We start from the raw sequence: 23,213 nt of genomic DNA, 5'->3' as shown, positions 1-23,213 counted from the left end.
CAGAGATGCCGGCTCTGAAGTGCTTGGTTTCACACAGCGACAACACTGGTTTGACGAACAATGCCAGCAAGCGCACGCAACGAAACAACAGGCATACAAAACGGCCGGCGTAGCCCAGAAGGACCAGAACTGCTCTCGAGCTCTACGAGCATGAATGAAGAGATGAATACCGGCTTTTGGATAAAAAAGAGCATGCGAAGTGCCCGATAGAGGAGATAGATGGATGTCACAACATAAATGAGGTTCCTAAATTTTACCAAAAGGTAAAAACAAGCTCCCGAGGGTACCAGCCACGAACCGAAGCCTGTAAAGACGATCAGAGGAACATCGTAGTAGAACCGAAATCGATGCTGAGAATATGGAAAGATCACTTCTCCGAATTATATAACGGCGATGACGAACAGAATTCCGAAGTAAGGGAGATAGAACCACTCAACCTCGGCGACGCAGATCAACAATTCCGCCTACCCAACCTTGACGAAGTGAAGGTAGCTAAAACTAAACTTAAGTCAAACAAAGCTGCTGGAGCTGACGGCATCGCTGCCGAACTATTCAAAGCAACAGGCGTTGACTTGGTAGGGAGCTTGCACCAACTCATCTGCAAAATATGGTTTTAAGAAAGCATGCCCGATGGGTGGAATCTCAGCATAGTGTGCCCTATACTTAAGAAAGGAGACCCTCTAAACTGCGCCAACTACAGAGGCATCAGTCTCCTTAACATTGCGTATAAGATCCTCTCATGCGTATAAGATCCTAAGATCCAAATATTCACACTACGGCGCGGCAGATCTTGGAAAAAACCCAAGAGCTTCAAATCGATACCCACTATCTCTTTATCGATTTTAAAGCCGCGTATGACAGCATCTATAAGGAAGAGCCTGTCAAACTTATCCGTTTGTGCAGAATGACGATGGAGAATGCACGCTGCTCTATCAATGTCGGAAAAGATCTTATCGATGCATTTGATGTCAAAAAAGGTTTTAGACAAGGTGATGCACTGTCATGCGACTTCTTCAACATCGTTCTGGAAAGAATTGTGCCAAACTCAACTGTCAACACTAGAAGCACAATCTTCCAAAGGTCCATCCGATTTTTCGGATATGCAGATGATATTGACATGATCAAGTATATGCTGTCATCAAAAAAGGACACTGAACAACGATGTTTTGGACAAAACGTCACCATGGACAGCTATAAATTTCAGGTATTTAAGGACTTTTTCTACCTAGGCACCGCAGAAATTCAGACAACGACACTAGCGCTGAAATCAAATGAAGAATAACTCTTGCAAATCGCTCGTTCTTTGGACTAAGAAGGCAATTGAGAAGTAAAGTCCTCTCTCGAGCATCTAAAATCACCATATATACGACACTCATCATCTCGTTTCTCATTTATGGCGCTGAGGCCTGGAACCTGTCAAAGAAAGATGAGAGCGTCTTAGGATGCTTCGAGAGAAAAATTCTTCGGGTGATTTTTGGTCCCGTAGGCATGGATGGAGAATGGGCTGTACAGCGACACTGACCTAGTTAGCAGAATCAAAGTCCAACGGCTTAGATGGCTAGGTCATGTAGAGCGGATGGACATCAACTCTCCAGCCCGAAAGGTCTTCGAATCCGATTCCGAGGGACAGCGCAGTAGAGGAAGACCGCGACTCAGGTGGCGCACCCAGATGAGAGAGGAACTCAATCAACTTAGCGTTCAAAACTAGACACAGCTAGCTAGGGACCGAGGAATGGTTGAGAGTTGTAAGTCACTAGGCCCTACTTCTTAAAGGACTGCTGTGCCACACTAATTTATTTATTAATACCAACATTAAATTAAAAACAATGTTAAATGATGCTTAAAGCAAAAAGGCCATTTAATTGTATTACACTAAAATTAGTGAAGGTCTTACGGTAGGGATTTCTTCTGCTGTATCATGACCTACCATTCACCCTGCAAATGATGTGACATTATGTAATTAATTTCAAATGCTTTTCCAAAACTTAGCTTCTTAAAGGGAACTTTGTCAAACCCAAAAAAAATATCAGCTGTTGAAGAATTTTTCACTTCTTTGAAATGTTGGAAGGAAATCTCAGAAAATTACTCAAATATTATACGAAAATATACCCGCTTTATTATCCATACGTTTGCACCTACAACAGTACAACCCAAGAACCTTTTGATAGAATCCCTACCATCGCACCAAACAGTGTAACGGTGAGAAGGTTTTTCAACAATCTTTATCTAATTTTCTGAGCCTCAAATCTTTTAATTCTGCTTATTAAAGTAGTATCTGAGGTGAATGTGGGATTTTCACTGATGATGTCTTTTTTTATTAAAATCCAAATAATTTGGTGCATACAAGGACCCAATCATTGAAGACACAACGTTGGTGGTGGTCAACCACCTTTAGTATCAACTGTACTTTACAAGCTTTAAGGCTTAAGTCTTTGAATACGCTGTTATTTCCTTTCTCGAATGCCAAGTTTCAAAGGTCAACGAGGAGATCAACCTTATATTCTTACAACACTAAGTGCTGGGGCAACAATATTTTCAGTTTTTCTAATCGATCGACGCAGAAGATTTAGATTACTTACATTACTTACTTTTCTTAACAGCTTATATTTTTCCACCAGCTTCACTTTCACCACTTCTTGTCGAGAAAGTGATTCGTGAAGAAGCCAAAAGTGTTTTGATTTTGCAAACAGTGAATGCAAAATGTTTAACAAATTTAAGTGAATTTTAACGATTCGAATTCGTTTAATTTTTAGCAATGGCGTTTTTTTACTTGTTAAAAGATGACAGATTCAAAAATTACAGCTGTCTTAATAGCGGCTAGTTGAAAATGAAGCATTTTATCAGAAAACTATGTTTTTTTTTATACAAAATAGATAATTTTTCATAAAGCTAAAAACAAAAACTCGAAAATAGTATTAAATATAGCCTTTTGTACGTCTAAAATATCTGAACCTTTAAGTAACTGTGACATTTAAAAGGCCAAAAGAAAACTTTATTACTTAAATTCAAAATTAGTGATGAAACTTAGAGGACTTGAACACTAAAAATCCAGCTTCTTATCAAATAATATAATTTTGAGTGATAAATAATCGAATGGCAATATGCCTCTGGGCCTTATGTACCTTAATCAACTTTATAATAATAAGACTTTGCAATGTGTTTAATCTTTCTTTCTAAATCAAAGTTAAAAGCAAGACACAACATACAAAACAATGGAGAACTTAGTTTCATCAACTGCTAAGCCTGGCTAATAGTAGGAATTTATTGTTACCATTAATAGGGATTTTCTTCTATTTGTATTATCCCAGGGACAGTAAACTAAACATCAACAAAACTTGTTCCCTTTCCCCGAAACAACATATAGCCTACAAAACAAGACTAAAAAGGCGCTCTTCTCTGAGCTTTGCAAGCAAGCACTATAATATTGATGCAAAAGGAAGATTCAAATTTTTAGTTAATCTTCTTTTCTTTTTTTTTCTTTCAAAAACTCATATCACCGAACTCACCTCTTGTAGCCCTGATGACTTGCTCCAGATTCTTTGTTTGAATTGAGATTTGTTTTTAAATGGTTATCGAAGTTCTAGAAGAAAAAAGAAGACAACAAAAAGTCATTACTCCTACTTTCAAATGCCTAAAAAGTGAAAAATACTTACCACCCCAGGATTTCTATTTTGCGTAGCCTTATTCGATTGTGAACCTTGCATATCTGCTGTGACTGTGAAGCGATGTCCGTTTTTGAACACAAAAGCCTTCTGCTGTAATCGAGGAACTTGCTTCTGTCTCTCATCGCTGTAGCCAACCTTGCCATCATTACCATCTCCATCACCATCAACATCAGCATCAGTTTCAACATCATCAATTTCATCAGCATCAAACGTTCCCTGTGGCCTAATGCAATCCTCTTGTATGCCAACGACATGTGGTTTTCCAACATTAACCCAACTACTCGCTGATGTGGCTCCATCAACAGGAGCTGGGCCAACAACACCGATGCCAAAGGGTTGTTCGTGTACATTTTTCCTGGTGAAAGCTCGAAGCGTTTCCATGCGAGCCTCTTCGCCTTGACGTTCAGCTCTACGAAAAAGTTTCTCATTCCCCAACAACGCATCAGCATCAGCATCAGAAACAGCAACAGCAACGTTCAACGAAGACAAAGAGGACCGGGTTCGGGCTAGGGGGAGTGGTCGGGACTGGGTTTGTTGCTGGGTTTGGGACCGGGACCAGGACGGAGATGAAGGTTGCTTTTTGAGTCGTTTATCACGAAGTGAATTTTGGCTAAAAAGTCCACCATCCTTCTTCCCGCCACCATCGTTCAAATTGAGTTCATCATACTCATCGACAATATCATAGTCCAAGTCGATATTACCATCGTCGTTGTCCTGGACGATTCGCAACGGAGTATCCCTGGAAGAAAATCCCATCTCGTGGACTACGAAGTCGTCGTCGTCCTCGTCGTCGACCGAGTTAGCTTGTTTGTTTGCCTCGCCAAAATGGGGTGAATCCAATATTCCGATAGCGAGTTTTTGCCGTGATTCGATTTTCTCGGATGATGGTTTCGGACCAGCAACGGCAGCAGCAGCGGCAGCGGCAGCGGTAGCAGCAAGATTATTATGGCCGCTTCCCAGTGGAGCTATTAAAGAAAAATGCTTGTGTTAACGAAATGGGATTTTTCAGTGGCATAAAACAGGGCACGAAAAGTAAGTCGCTGGGAAGTCTGTGAAGTAGGTAATAGAAATAATCGTAAAAATTAACAATAACACTTTTTTTCCGTTGATGTTGTTGTTTGGTATCCTGTTAAGAGTTCCGTAGTTTCAGTTCGCCAGCTTACCAGTTTACCAATTTGGCTAGCAAAAACGACCTCACGACTGCCATTTTTAATGCTGAGAAAATGTGGTTGTTCGAATGTGGGTGCTTACAAAATGGAAAATACAATTCCTCCATTGAAATATCTATTAAAGTATTTAGCAAAGCAAACGGCATGGAACTGTAACTGTAGCTGAAAATGTAACGTCGTCGTTGTCGCTCGTTGTCGGGAATAACTGCGGTAGCGGTACAGTAGTGGTTAAGTTTTAGATTTATAAAATAATTGTGGTAAGTAGGAAGTTTGTTTCCTTTTTTCTTCTAAATACAATTTCCGTTTTGGTAAACAACAATTGCCATTCGGAAATGATTTTGCAATTAAAGTCGGTGTAATAGTGTTCGAGGCAAAACTAACTTTATTATTTCGGATATAGGATGCGATTAGGAAATGTCCGTAGTTTTTGTCAATCTATTTATTTGATGGGTTTTAAAGTCAGCTTTGTTATTTCAGTGAAGAAAGTTGATACTGTCGCAAAATCTTGAAATGGGAAAACAATTTTAAGAATCGGCTTTAGGGTATTTTAATGAACTTAAATGTTGACAGGTTTTTTCTATGAGTTCTTATGACACATAAAAAACGGAAAATAAAGGATCGTATTTATTAAAAAGGTGCTTAGGAGCTGAGTAGAATTTAAATCTTTCATAACGGCAAAAAGTTACGCAATTGGTTCACTTAACTTTGAATATAGGAAAATTTAAGAAACGCCTAGAGGTTGCTTATTAAGTCGACATAAAATGTAATTTCTCCGACAGAAAAATGTTTAAGTAAATATAGATTTACAAAAAATTTTAATATCATTATCTCTTCTGTGAATATACTTGGGTTATCCTTTTGTGAGCAATCTTTTTAGAAACCTCTCCGGAAACCTGTAAAAACTGATAAAACTGTTTCAGAAAAATAAGGTTAGGTTAGGTTAACGTGGCTATGATTAAGATCATTTAGACTGTTAAAGAAGAATTCTGTAGTTTTTTATCTTGAGCAGGGCAAGCACACAGAGGAGGTGGAGATCTGTTTCCTCCTCTTCCTCATCTAGACAGCTTGTGCAAAAGTCATTTAAGAATACGAGTGCTTTCATATTGTCGAGACACGTGATGTTTTTCCACCTGATATTTTGCCTTCTTAATAGCGTCCTGCATTACCAATGGTTTACAAGTAGCGATTGATATGCCAGCATTTGCTAAACGTGGTAGAATATGTTTGTACTCTACCGTTCTTGACGAGCTCATCTGCCTTACAGTTTCCTTAAATGTCTCTATGGCCCGGCATGCACCCAGCAAAAGTAATAAAATGTTTTGCCATCTCCAATAACGATGATCGACAGTTATCGATAGTTAAAAGAGTATGTAGAGACAGATTCCAGAGATTTGATAGCGTTCTGACGAACTGCGAAAATACAAATATCTGATGATTATATCATGTTTCATGTCTGCTTATGGCTTATGCATAGGCAAACTAAACGTTGGACTTTATTCAGTTTATCGACTTGTATAGATTTTTATAAAGCTTCTAATTGCCTCAAGGATTGGTTCAATTTTGTCTAAGGCTTTTTAAAGTTAGGCTGGTGTTATTACATCTGGTTCTGTAGCTTTGAATGGTTTGAAGCTGTTCAGATTCCATTGTAGCTTATCCCTTGTGCTCATTCCTTGGCATGCTACATTGAAACTTGAACAAATTGTGTTGTTGTAAGTAGAGGCTAGAGAGCGTTTCAGCGATTCTTCACTTGAAATTGTAAGAATCTCAGTGACAAGCTAGTTTTGTGGCTTTAGAAGAATAAAGTCTTTATTAATTTCACTAACCGAATAATAGTAAAATATTTTGTGTGATTTTTTAGACACGAAGGTTATTCAAAAATAGTTTAAGAAATTTAACAATTGATATAGGTCATATTGTTGATGCTTAAAGGTGGTCTTACCGCAACGCATGATATTAATTATGAGTCACATCTTAACTTAAGCTTTTTCGCCCAACTTTATTTAAACTCTTTTATTTATCACTAACAGATTCTACTATGGAGAATTACATAAATGAATCGTGTGTCAAGCTTGTTTTGAGAGTTTGATGAAAATAGGTGCTTAAAACAAAAAAAGAGGCTGGGATGCGACCCACACTGATAACTTCCCATCCCGTCTGTCGATTTGTCTTTCTTAAAAGTTTGTCTATATGTACTCGTATCAATTTTTACCAAATTTGCGTAATATTTTTTGTACATTATTTTTTTATGAAAAAACGGGCGGTTGGATTCTTAAATAAAAATTACTGAATATCGAAAACAATGTTTTCTGTGAAATAAAAAACGTTTGAAGCCAATATTTTTAATTTTTGAAAAGCTTTAGTATAGTTTTTTTTTAGAGTTTTATTTTTTGTAAAAAATCTGTTGCTTCGATTTTTTTCAAAATTTTAACGAATGTTGAAAACAATAGGTATTTCTTATAAGTAAAAATTAGTTTGAAGCCTAATTTTGAAATTTTTGAAAAGATATTTGAGTCAAAAATCATTTTTTACCAACTTTTGTTAATTTTGTTTTCGGTTTTTAATTTTTTGTAAAAAAAACTGTCTAATCGATTTTCCAAAATTTTGTTGAATGTTGAAAACAATATTGCTTATAAGATAAAATAAGTTTGAAGCCTAACTTTTAAGTTTTTGAAAAGATATTTGAATTTATTTTTTAACAGACAGAATTAAACAGCGAAAGAATTGCGGTATTTGGGCAAATAAAAATCCTCGAGTTTTTTTTAAAAGCTGATGCATCTACTAAGAGACTATTCAGATATAGTACTTTTTCGAAAACTAGGTCGGTTTAAGAGTTAAAGAAAATTGCGCGATGTTATTTTTCTAAAAATTAAAGATGTGAAGCTAAACAATATGTGATTCCAACAGGTAGCCAAGTAGTACATAGGTGCCACTTTCTAGATAGCCAATATTACGTCAAAAAAAAAGTTTGGAAAAAATACATTTTTGTTAAAAAAGATACGGATATTCAAAATAACGTGTGGTGTTCATACTGTGAGAAGACCATTGAGAGATCACAATTTCGACGCTCACAGTCCACGTTAAGTCCCACTTTTAAAAAAATTAAACACGTCTTAGTGGTTGAAATTTGCTCGAGACCATTCAAAATGGTTTTTTTGAAAATTGTAGAAGATAAGAGTGAGGTTGTGCTTTATGGGGCTAAATGGTCTCGGCAATGCAACAAAAACCATTATACATGGAAGTTCGAGCATCATGGTATGGCCATGCTTTTCCTACTATGTTGTTTGTCCAATATATTGGATTAATGCTGCCATATGCCAAATTCGAAATGAGCCTCCAATGGGTACAATCGCCCAAATCACAACAGCAGGGCAGCCAAACAATGGTTTTCGAAGAACAGTATGAAGGTTATGAAAAGGGCCAGCTCAGTCTCCCGAACTCAACTCCATTTAAAATGTTTGGTCAGATATGGAAAAATAAGTCTGGATTGCAAAACCCAAAAATTAAAAATTACCTATGGGGTGTAGTTGAGCAGGACTGGAAGTCAATACCACCACAAATATGGGGAGCGCTTATCAATTCTATGCCACGTCGCTGTGAAGCTGTTTTTAATAACAAAGGCCATGCAACAAAATAACAAATTATAATACTATCTTTTACTAATATTACTAATTTTGCACTTAAATCAATAAGCACTACTATTTATTTGCTTCCTTAATTTTTAAATTGTTTATGTTTTCGTTTTATTATTTAACAATATTTTTTATTTTTATAAAAAAGATACTTAAAAAAAAGTAACATTTTACAACGTAAATGGTAAAGGCTCTTATTCGTCGTTCGTTTTAACTAAACTTATTTTTGGAAGCACTGCTATTTTTTGTTCGCAGCTGTGCAGCCTATGTTGATAAGCATGGAACGATTGGCCACTTGGAGCACAACATTGGCTGCGTTTTTGTCGATATACGGCTTAAAATATTGCTTAAAGTTGTCAAAAACTTAACCTATGTCAGAAATTAAATTTCATGTCAATTTAAAAAAATTATTTTTGTTTTAATCCATTTCAAAGTTTTATACCTCTAGCGAATTCTTAAGAAAACAATATTTTTAACTTTCGCATAAAAGAAAAATTAACTAGTCATTAAAGATATTTATTTACGACTGAAAGCTTTTTAAGTTTTTTCGTTTAACGATAACTAAAAAAACTTCAATTTCTTACCATCAATGGCAACCATCGATCAAAATTTTGTTCGCATAAATCTACTAAATCAAATTTTTGTTTTCGTACATCCGTACGGTCGCGACGTTTTTTTCGTTGTCCATAGCTCAAAAACCAGAAGAGATATCGACTACAAATAAATTTTGTTATACAAATAATAAGGCAGAAAGTTGCAGCAAGGGGTCTCAAGAAAATTTTTTGGGTTTTTTTTTTTAACATAGCATTTTAAAAGTTGTACTACCCGTGGCAAGATGGTTAGTGCGTTGGACTGTCATGCAAGGGGTCTTGGGGTTCAATCCCTACCTGTGCCACCTTAATTTAAAAAAAGACTGGTTGAGAGTTGCAAGTCACAAGGCCCTAGTTCCCAACGGACTTTGCGCCACGCAATTTATTTTTTTATTTTAAAAAAGGTGAACATTTTGGTTAACCCTAAATATCTCACGAACCAATGACGCTAGAGACTTGAATTAAATTTATTATAATATATTGTAACGTGATGCCAAACAAATATATTTTTTTCTAAAAATCCAATTTATGGTTTTTTTATAGATCAGAATAAAACTGATAAAAAAATGTGTCACCTCGAAAATTTTACGAATACAAAATGATTTTATCTCCAAAACAATTTTTTGCAACGAAAAAAAAAACGTTTTTAACATCTGGTAAAATTTTGAGAAAATCGAATTGACGGATTTTTGTATAAAAAATATAAACCTAAAAAAAAACATAACTCAAAGTTAATAACAATTTAATTTCGACTAAAATATCTTTTCAAAAATTTAAGATTATGGCTTCCAACTAATTTTAGCTTATAAGAATAATTTTTTTTAACTTTCTGAAAAATTTTGAGAAAAATCAAATTGATAGTTTTTATACAAAAAATAAAAACCTTAACAAAAAGATTAATAAAAGTTGGTAAAAATTGATTTTCAGCTAAAATATCATTTTAAAGCTTTGAGATATTGGCCTTAAATTACTTTTATCTTTTTAAAAATATTATTGTCAACTTTCAATGCTTAAACTTACTTAAAAATATTGTTGGTAATTTAAAAATTGTTAAGAATAATTCTAATAACAACTTTCTTAACCCAACTCGAAAACCTACAAACTTTTAAGCAAGACAAATGAAGACAGACAGCATGGGAAGTTATCAGTGTGGGTCGCAGCCCAGCCTCTTTTTATATACATAAATCAGTTTAAACTTTTCAGTTTACACTTAAAAATATCTAACATTTCAAGGGGCAATATATCTCCGATATCCGATGCATTTTTGGCTTATCTTATAACCATACAATAAAATTATGTTGGTACAATAAGCCTTAATTGCATACGAATTTGAAAAATAGTATCAAATTACTGAGATCAACTTTTGAACGAACTAAGTAACTTCCATTTCATAAATTAAATTTGCTCAAACGTTCAAAATGTTTACTTAATTTACTTAACAGTTATTTTATTTAGGAAGGCACCAATTTTGTATTAAATACAAACATTCTGTTATGTTAGGTTATGCTTGAAAATTACTTCTTGTTAACAAGTTTGATGAGTTTAGAATGATTCTTGAACAGGGTTTAATTGACATAGTTTGCGTGTGTGAGACTTGACTCTACCTACCTTTAAATAGTAATTTCTTTATAATCAACGGATTTAAAAAACCATATCTAGCTAACCAAACTCGCACAACAGGAGAGGGCGTTGCAATACACGAATTTTTGAGAGTGATATTAAATGCATTGAGGGTACTTTTTATATGATACCGTGATTAGCTTCATCTCGACTGATTACCCTCATAGTAGAAGAAATATCCTCATGTGTACCTAAATTGTTAATTTTCGCAGATTTAAATATTAATCTTCTTTAACCTTCATCAAATTGCTTTTGTAAATTATATTGAACCAACTCACTTTTTTCCTAACTGTGTACCACCGTTGATTGATGTATTTCTTATAAGAAAGAAGTTAAGAACATTGGCTTATAAATAAGATGTGAATGATTTGGAGGATTTCAATCGTAAATTTTCTACTTCCAAAATCAAGAAGAAAAAGCAATCTTTTCTATTAAATCGAAATGCACTGCGTCCGATGACATAAGCCAGGCTTTAGACAAAAAAAAATTACTACTGCAATTACCTTATTTGACTTTTCAAATTCATTTGATTGCGTGAAATATGACATTCTCTTTAATAAACTAATTTAATAACTTATTTTAACTTCTCTTGAAAACAATGAAAAACTGTATTAACTTATATTTGACCAGCCGTATGCAAAGCGTAGCTTGTAATAGTAAACTATCTTCGTTAATTCTTGTTCCTAATGGCGTTCCTTAAGGATCAATCCTAGGGCCTTACTGTTTTCGTTGTTCAATAATGATCTATATATGATTGGTCGACCAGCAATACGCTTGAACTTAATCCTGACAAAACTAAAGTGATTCCAATATCGAATAAAAAACTCAAACCTCAAAACTTCCCTTGTTTTGTCTGATTCGTTATCTCTTTATCTGTAACCTGTAATCTGTTTTTCAAGTATCAGTGTTGTCCCTTACTTTTCAACTGGACTAAAAATAAAGATTCAAAGTTATCTATTTAATAAAAACTCCCACTTTCGTCTTTCCGATCTCGGAAAATTATGATGGATTGGAGGATGTGCTTGATGTTACTTTATTTAACAACCGTAATTTATTAGTGGAGAATTGGAGAGTTTCCCCTTTGAATTCGTCTCGGATCACAATTTGATTCTTTTTCAAATTAATTTCCAGTCAAAAAACCCTTACAGAAATCCCAAAATAACTGACTGGACGAAATTCAGTCAAATTGCGAATTCCAAACTAAGCAACTTACCGAATCTCACTAAATCGATAGGAGACCTTGAATCAAAGGTGAAAACCTTTGAAACTTCTATAAGTAAAGCTTTTAGAGTCTCTTGCCCAGTTAAATATAGCCGTAAAACCCCTCCTTCTTGGTGGAATGAAGAACTGTCCAGTCTTTGGAAAATGACGAGGACAATTTCCAATATCTGCCACAAACATAAGTTTTACCAACCGTATAATCAGCCAAAAGACAAGGCTGGAGAGAATACTGCCAATCAATCGAAGACATAAAGGACTCCGCAAGGCTCAACAAAGTTTTATCGAAGGAACATTTTAATCCTTCATTTCTAAAAAAGCCTGATTTAACCTGGACAGCCTCTCCAGCCGAATCTCTTGAGCTACTGATGAAGACGCACTTTCCGGGTTGCGAGAGTGATAACCCCGATTCGCTTGAAGCCACAGAGCTAAACGTAGCTCATGTGGAGCAAGTCAATTCCGTTATAACCAGCGAAAATATTTTGTGGGCCATCAATAGTTTTTCTCCATATAAATCCCCAGGCATGGATGGCATACTGCCAGTTATGCTTCAAAAGTTCATGATGTGGCAGCTCCATGGCTGGAACAAATTTTCAAAGGATGTCTCCTTCTCATACATATGCCCATGTCGTGGAGACAGGTCAAAGTAGTTTTTATCCCGAAAGTGGGTAGGTGAGGTCACGAATCCGCGAAGAATTTCAGACCAATAAGCTTAACATCTTTTGTGCTTAAAACCTTGGAGCGCATTCTTCATTACCATATAAGAGAAATCCTAGTTGGACGACCTCTCGAAAGCTCTCAGCATTCTTATCTTAAGGGCAAATCTATGGAGACTGCCCTCCATGAGGTAGTGCGTAGGTACTGTAGAACAAACAATCCATTATAAAGAATTTACTCTTGCCACCTTCCTAGACATAGAAGGTGCTTTTAACAACGTCCTTACAGAATCCATAGAAGAATCACTCGTTAAGTTCGGTGTAGAAGACTTCATTCGCGAATGGATTATTTCCATGCTCAGTGGTAGGAAGATTCGAGCCACTCGAGGCAATACAAACGCAACAAACCACGTGAGTAGGGGAACACCCCAGGGTGGTGTCCTTTCGCCTCTTCTATGGCTTCTGGTCATGGATACAATTCTCGTTAAATTAGATAGATGTGGAGTGCGGGCGGTAGCCTATGCGGATGAGTTGGTGCTATTGATGTCAGGAAAGTACACCTCTGTGATTAGTGAAATCACGGAGTCAGCTTTGAAGAAAGTTAGCAACTGGGCCACGAGGTGTGGACTAGGAGTTAACCAAAGTAAAACTGAACTGTTGCTCTTTACCAGCAAAACTAAAGTACCGCCCATCACGCTACCTCGATTCAACGGTCAAATCCTATCATCGTCTTCCAGTGCAAAATATTTGGGAGTTATACTCGACCCTAAACTAAACTGGAAACTAAATATTGAAGTATATCTACGTCTGCAGCAAAACTTTTGGCAAAAAGTGGGGACTTCAGTCGAAGATGATTTTATGGACGTACACATCGTAGTAGGTCCAATCTTAAGATATGGTTCGATTGTGTGGTGGCCTGCTCTTAGCAAAGCCTATAATATTGATAAGCTAAAGAAGGTTCAGAGAACAGCTGCGTGGGCACCAAAGGGGCAATGCGTACTTGCCCAAAGGACGCCTTAAACGTTATTTTGGATCTTCTACCAATCGACCTTTTTATTAAATACATAGTTTCCTGCAGCGCTATTAGGCTGAAGGAATCAAACAGCTGGTTGTCAAAACCTTATGGTCACAGCAACACAACGAAATTGATTCCCTCAGATATTATCTCGGTAGACACTGACTACTGCACTCCTACTTTGAGCCTTAGTAAGGGTTTTAAGGTTATTTTCCCATCCAGACACGATTGGGAGGATCACATCGTGTCGATAGGTTTCGACAGAACCATCTTTACTGACGGCTCAAAGATGGAGTGCGGAGTTGGTTCTGGGATCTGGGCTGAACTGATGGCAATAAGGGAGGCATGTAAGATACTTACACAAAACCCAAACCAAAACCGAAATGCGGCTATCTTTATAGACAGTCAGGCAGCTGTCAAAGCCTTTAACTTGGCCATATCCTCATCTAAATTTGTCCAGCAATGTCGCGATGAGCTCGGGAGCCTGAATATTAACCTCGGTGTCACCCTGATCTGGGTTCTGGGCCATAGTGGTATCGTGGGAAATGAACGGGCTGACGAGCTTGCCAGGCAAGGATCGGCCCTTCATAGCTCATTTGAGGAAATGGTTAACATTTCTCTTGGTGCTATGAAGGGTAAAATCTTTTCTATCTACCAAACTGAATCAAACCGGAGGTGAAGCAATTTACCCAACTGCATTATATCTAGGAAGATATGGCCCACCTATAATAAAACCCGTACAAACAATCTTCTATGCAGGCCAAAGCAAGATATAGCCAGGATTGTTGCGGCTTGTACCGGACATTGGCCTATAGGAGTTCATGCAGAGAAGTTGGGTATCTCTTACAACACCTTTTGTCGTAGTTGTTCCTCTGCAAATGTCCTGCTTTGGCAAACGCTAGAATGAAATACTTTGGAAAAGCATTCTTTCACGAACTTGATGAACTATCTGAGACAAAGATTAGAGACCTAATCTTTTTTCTCAATGCGACAAAATGGCTCTAACACATTCGCATAAAGCTTCTCTATAAATCTATCCATTTTAATCAAAGGTCAAACGAGTTTTTGGTATCAAAACGGCCGGCGCACTACAGCGCTAATTGGATCTCAGGCTAGGTTGCCTTGAGATCGCGCCATTTCTACCTACCATCTATTTAATAGACTTAATTATTGCTTCTCAAGTCTCCCTTCTCCCTTCCACCCATACGCGTTTGAAATCGCGCAGGCAATTTTTTGTTCATGTTGTCAAACTGTGAAAAAATCTTCCCAGTCATATGAGGTGTAGAACCGAAAACAAAAAGTTCCAAGATATTTGTTTTGGATATCTCTTTTCAATATACCCATTTGTATTTTTTTTTTGCGACAACTTTTATAATAATAACAAAAATATCAAGTATCAAAATACTTATGTATTTAAAGAGTTTGATTTGATTCAATTCACATGTTCAAGCAAAATTTCCTATCATGAACACAATCGGAACTTAAAATATCATGTGTGTCCCATAAATTCTTGAAGACAGACAAATTCTTCCTTTTGTTTTTCCTTATAACTTTTATAACAGTTCAATAAGTAATGCCTATAGTTGGTCAACAATTTGTTCCTGGCTTTAACTTTGAAAACAGGAAATGTTTTATAGATAATTTATTTATTAAGGTCAAAAGTCCTGTTAAAACCTTTTTTAAGAACAAAACAGAAATCCCACCATAAAAATGTTATAATTTCGATTCAGCTGCTGGTATTTTCAATCGTACCTGCATATAGGACTTACATGTCTCACTTTCAATATGGGAACCTTTCTCAGCATACTTTCAATCCATTTAAAGTGTTTTAAAACAAAACAGTTGACTATAGACGACGAAGACGATAAACGTAACGGTGTTGCCATTTAATCATACTTCCTAACTTTCATACTTTATCTTCAGAAATAAGTTTAAGGTTATGGGAAAAAACCCAAACATAAAATCTAAATTCAGAAAATATAACGTGTAATTTCATTAAGGAAAGCTTTCCGAAAACTTCCCTCATCTTTTCTATACCCGTTCTGACTTTTTCAATAGGCCAAGAACAGAAGAAGTTTTGTACCTAACCTATAAAGAAAAAAGTTTGTTTTGTTTATTCCCATAGAAACCAGCTTCTTTAATAATAATAATAATTTTGATTTGCAAACATAGATACGAGATATTGAAAAGGGATGAGAGCCTGAAAAGTGCAGAACTACGGTATATCAACTATGGCAGTCTTATGGATGGGGATGGCATAGTCATCAAGATCAAGTTGAATGGAGTGGAAAATTGATTTTTTTGGCTCGAACAGGGCAAAATAGTTTGTTTTGAAAGAAATAAGAAAACAAAATGCAGATAACTTTTTTTTTCAATAATTCATTGGAATATTATATTTATGATATCTATATCCGTTCCGTCGTCATCGTCGTCGTCGGCCTTAGTTGCATGAGAAAAACTCCCAACCCAAGGAATAGCGCAAACATTCAGAGAGGGACTCTATTTATCATTTTTCCAAGGAAAGAACCTGACTTGAATTGGAAATGTAGTTTTTGACCTCGAAGTTAAATTTCGTATCGAAGGACGATTCTTTCTTTAGCCATTATTTGTATAACTGTGTATATCTTAGAGAGGTATATATTATAGTGAAGTGAAAAGTATGAAAGGTTTTTTTAGATAGAAGAAGACAGCAAAAAAACAAAAGTTTATTCTGTATTCGTCTAATTTAATATTTGAAAATTAAACCCAACTAAACGAGGTCTTTTTTTATTGGGTCCAGACGAAAATTTAAATTGGTTGAATTTGGGCTTTTAAGAGTTATCTTGAAAGACGATTACGAGCAATCTCTAGAGAGTATTCAAGTAGGGTACCTTCTTTTTATATAAATGTATTTGTTCCCGACGACGACGTAGTTATAGCCGCCTGCCAAACAAAGAAGACACAGAAATAAGCTGAATTGAACATTTTTAAATTTAATTACAAAAGAGTTTACGGTTTGACCAAATGAATTAGAACAAATCTTGATAATCAGAGATAATAGACGCTTTAAATTTTCTTTTGAGGGTTCACTACCAAATTTAAGTCTTAAGAAATAAGAACACTGAAAGTTTGTTTTTATTTAAAATCTTTAGAAATCACTTTAATATAAGCTAAAAACTCATGACCAATACCATGACCATTTATTAAACGTGTTCATTTGTAACTTCCCATTAGTTTCCTTAATATATTTTTTTTGCAATAAACCAAATTGTCAAGTCTTAGAGTGAGTGTGGCCAATCAATCCATCAAACTTCAAACGAAATCAACCTCAGACGAAAGGTTATTTCCTCATAGCATAGCTTTGGAAAGAAAAGGAAGGGCCGGCCATCTTCTGTGATTACAGCAGCTGTCAAGGGAATTATTTTGAGGCACGCGACCAATTTGCAGTCAAAATTACAGAAAAACCTGTGTAAAAGCAAGCGTTTGAGGGTACCGATGACTCTTCGAAAGGAAGACTGCACAGCTGTGCTAGTTATTTCATGGTATGGGGGTCAAAACCTCCTAAGCCACTATTTCTTACTGGGCGCATGAATGCCACAGCATACAATAATGTCTTAATAAAAGGATTTTTTGGGACCTTGGAATGGAAGTTCAGCAGGATACGGCTCCTATCTACACACCACTAAGGTTGAAAAATCTTGGATTCAGCTTCGAAAAGGTGTCTTTATTAACCTGGCCGCCATACTCGCCTGGCCTCGACATTTATTACAACTTATTTCAAAAGTTAATATTCAGATCCAAAGACAAGAAGCATCGGGAGGACGTGGGGGGGGCTAATAGGTTACCGGGCAATGTATGTATATAGGTAATTAAAAATTGAAACTTTACCTTTTTTTGTAGAGATTTGAGTATTTAAACTAAATTATGTAACATCTTTGGTAGAATTGAAGCCAATAACGCATATCGCCTTATAATGTATTTTTCAACTTCCTATACGAAATGTTGATGTTCAAATGGTAGACATGTGCATTCAAGAGGACACAAGCGTCCACAGGTTTTTCTCAAAACCAACCTCTGTCTACCAACTCCTACTCTCACCTCCCCGTGGTGAACATCGGGTGCCTAGTACCCCAACTGGAGATCGGGTTCCAACCCCAGTGGAAAGTTGTTGGGGGCAGCAAACGAGAGAGGTGGGAGAGGTGTTTCCACTAAGGCACCTCACCTTATCCAGACGGCAGCGGAGAATTCCCGAGATATAATCAACGGTGGCGTCTATAGTTCCAGTAAGGTTGAACTACTTAGTGAACAGCTAATAGGGCTTCTTCGACTTATTTGGAGCCCAGGCCTATAAGGAGCGGTTCTATCCGGCTCCTCATCCTCGGCCACGTAAAAGCTTTCATAGTTGCGAAGCACCAACAAGCTTCGGATACGGACGGATTTATTGTTGACAACTAACGCAAACGAATAAAGGACAACGAACTTCGGATATGTACGTGGAATGTTAAGTCCGTTAACAGACCACGTGCTGCCGAAGAATTAGCGGAGGCCTTAGACCGCTATAAAGCCGATATCACCACCATCCAGGAAATACGATGGGATGGGCTGGGCAAAAAGAGGATGAAAAACTACGATATTTAGACTAAGGCTAGAAGTCTTGAGCTATAGGTGCATCCTAGAGCGCCTCATGACCATACGCAACAAGGCTAAATTCGGCAACATTAGCCTGATATGCGCGCACGCCCCCACAAAAGAGAAAGACGACAACACCAAAGACATGTTCTTCGAGCTCCTAGACAAAATATATGAGCAGCGTCCTAGCTACGATATTAAAATAGTCTTGGGCGATTTTAATGCCAAGCTAGGAAGGGAAGACATCTTTGGTAGAATAATCGGAAAGAACAGCCTGCACGACAACACTTCGGACAACGGATTCAGGCTCATAGATTTTGCTGCGGGACGAAATGTCATGGTAGCCAGTACGCATTTTCCACACCTCACCATCCACAAAGGAACTTGGACTTCTCAAGATCAATCTACCGTCAACCAGATTGACCATATTGCTATCGACGCCAGTCACGCTACCACCATTATGGATAAACGAACTTTCCGATTAGCTAACATTGACTCGAACCATTACCTCCTTGTAGCCAAGGTAGTACTTCGGATTTCCAGACCCAAGGCAAAACAGGGAGATGATGGGAGAAGGTACAACATCGAACGGCTACAATCGCCAGAGATCGCCGAATCCTTTTCCGACCGAGTTACAACTAACCTCTCTCGAAGTTCTCTGCCGCCAACACAATGTTTCGAAAACCAGTGGCAACAGTGCCAAGATGCAATCAGAGAAGCCGTCTCTGATGTACTGGGTTTCAAACAGCCACCAACAAGGAACCTCTGGTTTTATGAGGAATGTCGGCAGGCAAATGCAACCAAACAACAGCCACGCAAATCGGCGCTGCATAAAAGGACGAGAGCTGCTCGTGAGCTCTATGAACAGAAGGGCGAGAGGAACGCCGACTTCTCAGAAGGAAAAAGAGAGGGCATGAGAACCGTGTTGTCGAAGAGGTATAAAAGCAGGAATGAGGTTCGAAAGTTTTATGAACAGGTGCAACGAAATTCACAGGTACATAAACCTAGACCCGAAGGCTGCAAAGACGAAAGGGGAAACGTCATAGTGGATCCGCAGTCAATGCTGAAGATATGGAAGGACCACTTCTGCAGACTGTATAACGGCGACGACGAACCGAATTCCGCAGTTAGGCATTATGATCCATTTAACATAGACGAAAAAGCCAACAATCCCGTCCTCCCGACTTAGACGAAGTAAAGATTGCCATATCTAAGCTGAAGTCTAATAAAGCCGCTGGAGCAGATGTCTTGAATGCCGAGGTCATCAAAGCAGCTGGAGATAAGTTGGTTAGGAGCATGCACAAACTTATCTGTAAGATATGGTCGGAAGAAAGCATGCCAGATGAATGGAACCTCAGTATTGTTTGCCCGATCCTGAAAAAAGGAGACCCTTTAAACTGCACCAACTATAGAGGAATCAGTCTACTTGACATCGCCTATAAAATCTTCTCTGCCTTACTATGTGAATGTCTAAAGCCCATCGTCAACAACATGATAGGTCCTTATCAGTATGTTTTTAGACCAGGAAAGTCCACAGTCGATTAAATATTCACATTACGGCAGATCCTGGAAAAAACCCAAGAACACCAAATCGACACCCACTATCTTTTCATCGATTTTAAGCCCGCATATGACAGCATCTAAAAGGACGAGCTGTATAGAGCAATGTCTAGTTTTGGCATCCCTTCCAAGATTGTCCATTTGTGCAGGATGATCATGGAGATTTCAAGCTGTTCCATAAAGGTTGGAAACAACTTAACAACTTAAACTTTTGATGTCAAAAAAGGTTTTCATGTGATTTATTTAACATCGTGCTTGAAAGAATAGTGCAGATCTCACACGTCAACACTAGAGGCACTATCTTTCAAAAGTCTGTCCAATTACTAGCATATGCTGATGACATTGACATAATCGGAAGAACTAAGCGTGATGTCAATGGGTCTTTTGTGAGTATTGAGGCAGAGGCGGCAAAAATGGATTTAACGGTTAAAAAGGGCAAAACAAAGTACATGCTGTCGTCAAGAAAGGACATACAACACCGTCGTCTTGGTCAAAACGTCACCATCGACAGACGTAACTTTGAGGTAGTCAAGGTCGTCTAGGCTAGGCTCCAATGTAAACGCAAACACAACAGCAGTGCTGAGATCAAACGCAGAATAACTCTTGCTAACCGCTGTTTCTTTGGACTAAGAAAGCAATTGAGTGGTAAAGTCCTCTCTCGAAGGAACAAAGTGTCGCTATATAAGACCCTTATCATCCCCGTCCTGCTATACGGTGCAGTAGCATGGACTATGACAAAATCGGATGAAACCATCTTGGGTCGCTTCGAGAGAAAAGTTCTTCGTGTGATCTACGGTCCCGTATGCATCGAAGGGGAGTGGAGGAGAAGATGGAACGACGAGCTGTACAACCACGTAGACGAGTATTACGGTTGAACTGTTTAAGGGGAGAAATGTAACTGGCTGTTTCACTAGAGCATAAGCCCTTAAAATAACGGTAAAAAAGGCTCAGACAAGAGACCTTAATGGTGATATTATCATCTATCAAGTAAGTTGCAGGACCACCAGTCCAGAGATGGGAGTTATAATCAAGCTTTGGACGTATGTAAGTCTTGTAGATAACAGCCAGATCAGAAGGGGTAAAATATTTCTTGCTTCACCTAAGGAAACCCAAACACCTTGCGACATTTTTGGTGACATCGTGTATGTGATTAATCACAAGAGGTGGTTGGTGACACACATACCGAGAATACAGAGTTGTTCAGTCTCATTGATGCAAGTGCCATCCATGGATAATGGCAATGGGGTATATCTCGCTTTAACGATACAATACAGCATTTCGTTTCCGAAGCATTAAACGCGGTTTTTTATTCCCCATTATACAATGCTGTTTAAGTCGGAATTTAATGAGCTTATCATATTTTGTCGTTGCATTTCCACATCCGAAGAAGAGGGATGTGAGTCTGAAAACGAATATGAAAAGCTAAGAGTACTATCGTCAGTGAATCAATGTATTGGAGTCTTTTTCAGACTTGAAAACATACAATACTGCTTGTATTGAATGATCCGACAGGTAATTACTAAAATCCAATGAAGCAGGAATTCATGACAATCAAAACCATGTATTTTCAATAAGAGAGCTTATTGCGTAACCCTATCAAATGTTTTTGAAATATAAATCTTACTATCTCCAAAACGATGTAAAGATTCGCTCCAATGTTCGGTGAGATGAATAATGAGATAACCAGTGTACCCATTGCTATGAGAGCCTTATTGTCGGTCATTAAGAAGCTTTCGATCTTCTAGATAATTCTTGAGCTGATACTTAATCAGCAGAAAAAGAACACCCCTTCAAAACAGTAGCGGGGATACCATCCAGACCAGCATATTTGTGTATGAAATTGGGGAAATCCAACGCTAGTTTCTAATTTTTCCTTTAATTTTATGAGTTTGCAATGGTAAAATATGTTCCTGTTCACAGGTACATACATGCGAATTTAAAAAAAAAAAATTTCAATACTTTTTATATTAGCTTAGAGTCAAATCGATATTCTTTCAACAGTAAACAAATGTACATATTTTTCAAAAAAATATGTGTACCCAATGCTGAACATTTTGCACGTTCCGAATTTTATTTGTGAAAATTTAGGTTGCTGACTTTTCTTAAAAGGAATCTCTTCAAGTTCAAATATTTCCAAATTCCTGTCAGGAAGGTATTCGCATAACAAATAAAATCCAAGAGCACATTTCTACCCCACATCCTGGATATGACAAAGTAAATATTTCTCACCTTCTTAACCATTCGGGATTTAATATTGTTGATCCCCTCAATATAAGGAATTATATGCTTTCCCACAAGCTGTCACGGTATAAAATTGAATTAATCTTTTTTCTTTATATCAGCTATTAAACTTTTTGGGAAAAACTCATATCATAACCGTAGTTAATTTTAATTAAGAGTAAACATTAAAAAAAGAAGAAATATTTACACACAAAAGTTGTATACCTTTATAATACAAGAGAGCACATTAAAAGTGAATAATTATAACACAATTTAATTGTAAAGATAATCTCAGAAAAGGTCCTTGTTTTATATTATACGAAGGGTGTTAAACCGAAGGCAGGGTGAGGTGAGGAAGGACTAAGGCGGGTAAATATTTGAACCTCGTGCATGTTAAGAGGAGTTGGTATAATCTATTCATGTGGTGGCTTCACCTCGTTATGAACTGCGATAAAATTGAGTGTGTGTTATCTGCGGCGGCGGCGGTGGCGGTACACAATTGTGGTTGTGGTTTTGAAATGGAATCCTAAATTTGATGTGGCAAAAATCTAACTTGTTGGAACAGAAGTACTTTAGTTGTGTAAAGGTTTAGATTTGGGGGTTTAAGGTGTGCGAGAAAGTTTTTAAGCTAATTTCGAGCGCGTTTTGTCCACAAATCTGGTAAATTCATTTTGCTGTAAGGTATATTTGCTTATTTTTGTGTTTTTGTTAACAATAATATAAGAAAGAGGGAATATAATATCTCAATGAAAAAATAAAGTAATTAATGTTAAACATTACTTAATTTGCAGCATCAACATTTTTAAAAAGTAAATACCAAAGATCATTTTGTTACACAGAAAAACATGTATACAAATATTCATAAACAAGGTGCTGCAACCGTTAATTGAGAGCTAGGGCCTTGTGACTTACACCTATCAACCATTTCTGTATTGTTGGGATGGAAGGGCCCAACGGTTTGAAGCCGATTTGGATCCGCTAATTTGAGGAAGCTCTTTTGACGACAAGAAATACTCTTGGAGGATTTGTCAATTCCTCGCAGAGAAGATTTTGTAAGCGATGTAGACTGATTCCTCTTTAGTTGGTGCAATTTAGATGGTTTCCTTTTTTCAGGATCGGACAAACAGTACTGAGGTTTCATTCATGTGGCATGCTTTCTTCCGACCATATCTTACAGATAAGGTGGTGCATGCTCATTACGAAATTATCTCCAGCTGCTTTAAGGAGCTCGGCATTCAAGCCATTTGCTCTAGCGGCTTTATT

The 23,213-nt window shown here is 37.2% G+C and overlaps 1 protein-coding gene across 5 annotated transcripts in view; it reads right to left on the bottom strand.

The window, feature by feature from the left end:
• LOC129942471 (uncharacterized) overlaps positions 1 to 23,213 on the bottom strand; it is an 86,636-nt gene that overhangs the window by 45,962 nt on the left and 17,461 nt on the right. For all 5 annotated transcript variants that reach the window (XM_056051440.1, XM_056051441.1, XM_056051443.1 and 2 more), the window contains exons 3-4: positions 3,654 to 4,630; positions 3,507 to 3,580 (exon numbers count right to left, since the gene is read on the bottom strand). In XM_056051440.1, coding sequence (XP_055907415.1) covers positions 3,507 to 3,580; positions 3,654 to 4,630 — 1,051 coding nt within the window. The remainder of the gene's footprint in view (positions 1 to 3,506; positions 3,581 to 3,653; positions 4,631 to 23,213) is intronic.

This window comes from Eupeodes corollae, chromosome 1, assembly GCF_945859685.1.
Source record: "Eupeodes corollae chromosome 1, idEupCoro1.1, whole genome shotgun sequence".
Taxonomy (NCBI): Eukaryota; Metazoa; Arthropoda; class Insecta; order Diptera; family Syrphidae; genus Eupeodes; species Eupeodes corollae.
The sequence above is the reverse complement of the archived record's forward strand: the minus strand, read 5'-3'. Positions and strand labels throughout refer to the sequence as shown.